The sequence below is a fragment of the Oratosquilla oratoria genome, chromosome 20 (genome assembly GCF_046742065.1).
Source record: "Oratosquilla oratoria isolate Oo_2021 chromosome 20, ASM4674206v1, whole genome shotgun sequence".
Taxonomy (NCBI): domain Eukaryota; kingdom Metazoa; phylum Arthropoda; class Malacostraca; order Stomatopoda; family Squillidae; genus Oratosquilla; species Oratosquilla oratoria.
In genome coordinates this window covers 124,720-127,274 of record NC_134796.1, presented here as the reverse complement: position 1 = coordinate 127,274, position 2,555 = coordinate 124,720, and the positions used below count along the sequence as shown (strand labels likewise).

At 39.3% G+C, this 2,555-nt stretch overlaps 1 protein-coding gene across 1 annotated transcript; it reads right to left on the bottom strand.

Annotated features, from left to right (window-relative positions):
• Window positions 1-540: 540 nt before the first annotated feature.
• Window positions 541-1,506, bottom strand: LOC143036015 (serine/threonine-protein kinase Chk1-like). Its single transcript, XM_076203272.1, has one exon. It carries the CDS (start codon window positions 1,504-1,506, stop codon window positions 541-543), a length of 966 nt encoding a protein of 321 aa, XP_076059387.1.
• Window positions 1,507-2,555: the final 1,049 nt, after the last annotated feature.

Genomic DNA, 2,555 nt, shown 5'->3' with positions numbered 1-2,555 from the left:
TTCTTTTCTCGTGGAATTCATCGTTCATTCAGTTAGATTTTTTTTTTTTTTACTTTATAAACATGTATCAAAAGGTTTTTTCCACCTTACAGGAAATGTGACCTATTTTTTTCTACTTTGGGTTATTCTTATTCCATGTTAAAGTGAATCAGTTGTCATTCCTTTAAGCAAAAGATCCTTTTCTGTCATCTGGTACTAATCAGAACAAAACGGATCGTCTCTCGACAACCAGAATAAAGAGGTCCTCCTTTAGCTTCACCAAGATCAGTAAACTTATCATTTCAGCAAAGGATTTAAGTTTTCAATATTCCTTGATATGTTTTACAAATCAGTTTGAGGGTGGAAACTCAAATAATGAAAATAGACACTCACTGCACCAGGGTATTGTGAACACAAGTACATGCAATTATAGGTTTGTGGTAATATTCATTCAGCTGAGGGAAGCCTTCTGTAGCCAAAGGCTTGTGATAATAGTATGATCCTCTCAAATGTTTAATGAGAAAGGGTTCCAGGCGATATTCGTTCAAGAGCGGGACTTGCTCACTGTCCGCAGAGGCTTCTCCAGCCAGATAATCTTTTCAGGGGATCAGGTTCCAGGAGAAGACTCACAAGCGTTCTTGAGGTTTTGTTCAGTTTTTTCCAGGCTTCTTTCTTATATATCCCCTTGTTCTTCTCGGCCCACCTTCTGTAATTCTTATCCTTGGGGTCTGCCTTTGCCCAGGGCTTTCTTCTGGTCATCATGTTGAAGAAGATGACGCCACAAGCCCACACGTCGACAGGAGGGCCAAGGTAGCTCTTCTCGTGGCACTGTAGTACTTCCGGTGCCATATACGGTCTAGTGCCCACCTTTCCAGACAGTCGGGTTTCTTCGCCGTTCTTAATGAAGAGACCGGCAAGACCGAAGTCAGAGATCTTTAAGACCTTATCTTTGGTCAGCGGAAGATTATCCGGTTTCAGATCTCTGTGGGCCACACCTCTAGAGTGTATGTATCTGATACCATCCAACAGTTGTATGAAATAAGATTTGACCTTTTTCTCACTTAGGACATTAATGTTGCTCGTCATGTCTCCTCTGGAGCAGTACTCCAGGTATAGGCACAACGTAATGACCCTCTGTTCCCAGCAAAACAGCTTGAGCACATTCGGGTGGCTCATCTGTATGTGGATCATTTCCTCCGACCTGAATCCACGTTCCGAAGGCCGGCGAGAAACGACCTTGCGAGCAATAAGCGCCTTTCTCTTTTTATTTTCCAATAAGAAAACTTTGCCAAATCCTCCTTGCCCAAGAACCACAACTCTAGTCCAGCCTGCAGTGAATATGTAACGATTTACTGTTTCTTCGTTTTCCTTCAGGACTTTGTCGCAGTGAGTCAGAGTGGCGGGCATCGAGGCAAAGGTTGTAGTTCGGCCGAAGTCCATTCCTCTCGAAGTCGCAGTCTTTTCTTTTCGGCGGATGTTGAACTCTTGGAGGCAGCGACACAAGGCGAAGAACAGCTGGAAGATCATCTTGAAGAGGTAGATTCCTACAACGACTCAAGTTCCGAGGCCCAAAGGCGATACTCGCAAAGAGTCAAGAAAATATCGCAGATATGTGGTCACTTGGTGCGCCTGGGCTGATCTTCGGAAGGACGAAGCATTTGGTAGGATCACAACATATGTATTCTCTCTCTCTCAAAGGATTACAAAGGCGGAGCATGCCGACAGGAGACCTTTTGGTCCATATCTAGGTCGGATGCGAAAAAAAATCATATTAATAATAAAACAATAAATAAAAACTATAATAATGTAAATAACAAATAAAATGCATAAATAAATGCATAGGTATAGTTAAATAATAAACAAACAGGTAAATAGTAAATAATAATAAATTGACATATAACTAATAATAAATGAAAATCAGACAGACAAATGATAAAAAAATAATAATAATAATAATGTAGAATAAATTATCTCGAATTATGACAAAAGAAACAATATAGATTTAATATATCTAGACTTTGCAAAAGCTTTTGATACAGTCCCACACGAAAGACTACTTACTAAATTAGCTTTGCATGGAATAAGTGATAGCCTATTAGGTTGGACTAGTAATTGGTTGAATGGTCGAAAACAGAGAGTTGTTTTAAATGGAAAAACTTCTGGATGGAAAAGTGTTGCAAGTGGAGTTCCTCAGAGTTCCGTTCTTGGGCCACTTCTATTCATAGTATATATAAATGATATAGACCATGGACTAAAATCTACTGTTTCCAAATTTGCTGATGATACAAAACTGTGCGGAGTGGCAAATGATCACTCAAACCAATTAGATATTCAAGAAGATTTAGATCAATTACAGCAATGGTCTGAAAAGTGGCTAATGAAATTTAACACAAGTAAATGCAAGGTAATGCACATAGGTAAAAATAACAGTAAGTACGATTACAAGTTATCTGGAAATTCGTTAACAAAAGTGGATAGTGAAAAAGATCTCGGCGTAATTATCAGTAACGACCTCAAATCATCCAAGCAGTGTATTTCAGCCTCTGAGAAAGCAAATAAGATTCTAGGACTGATTT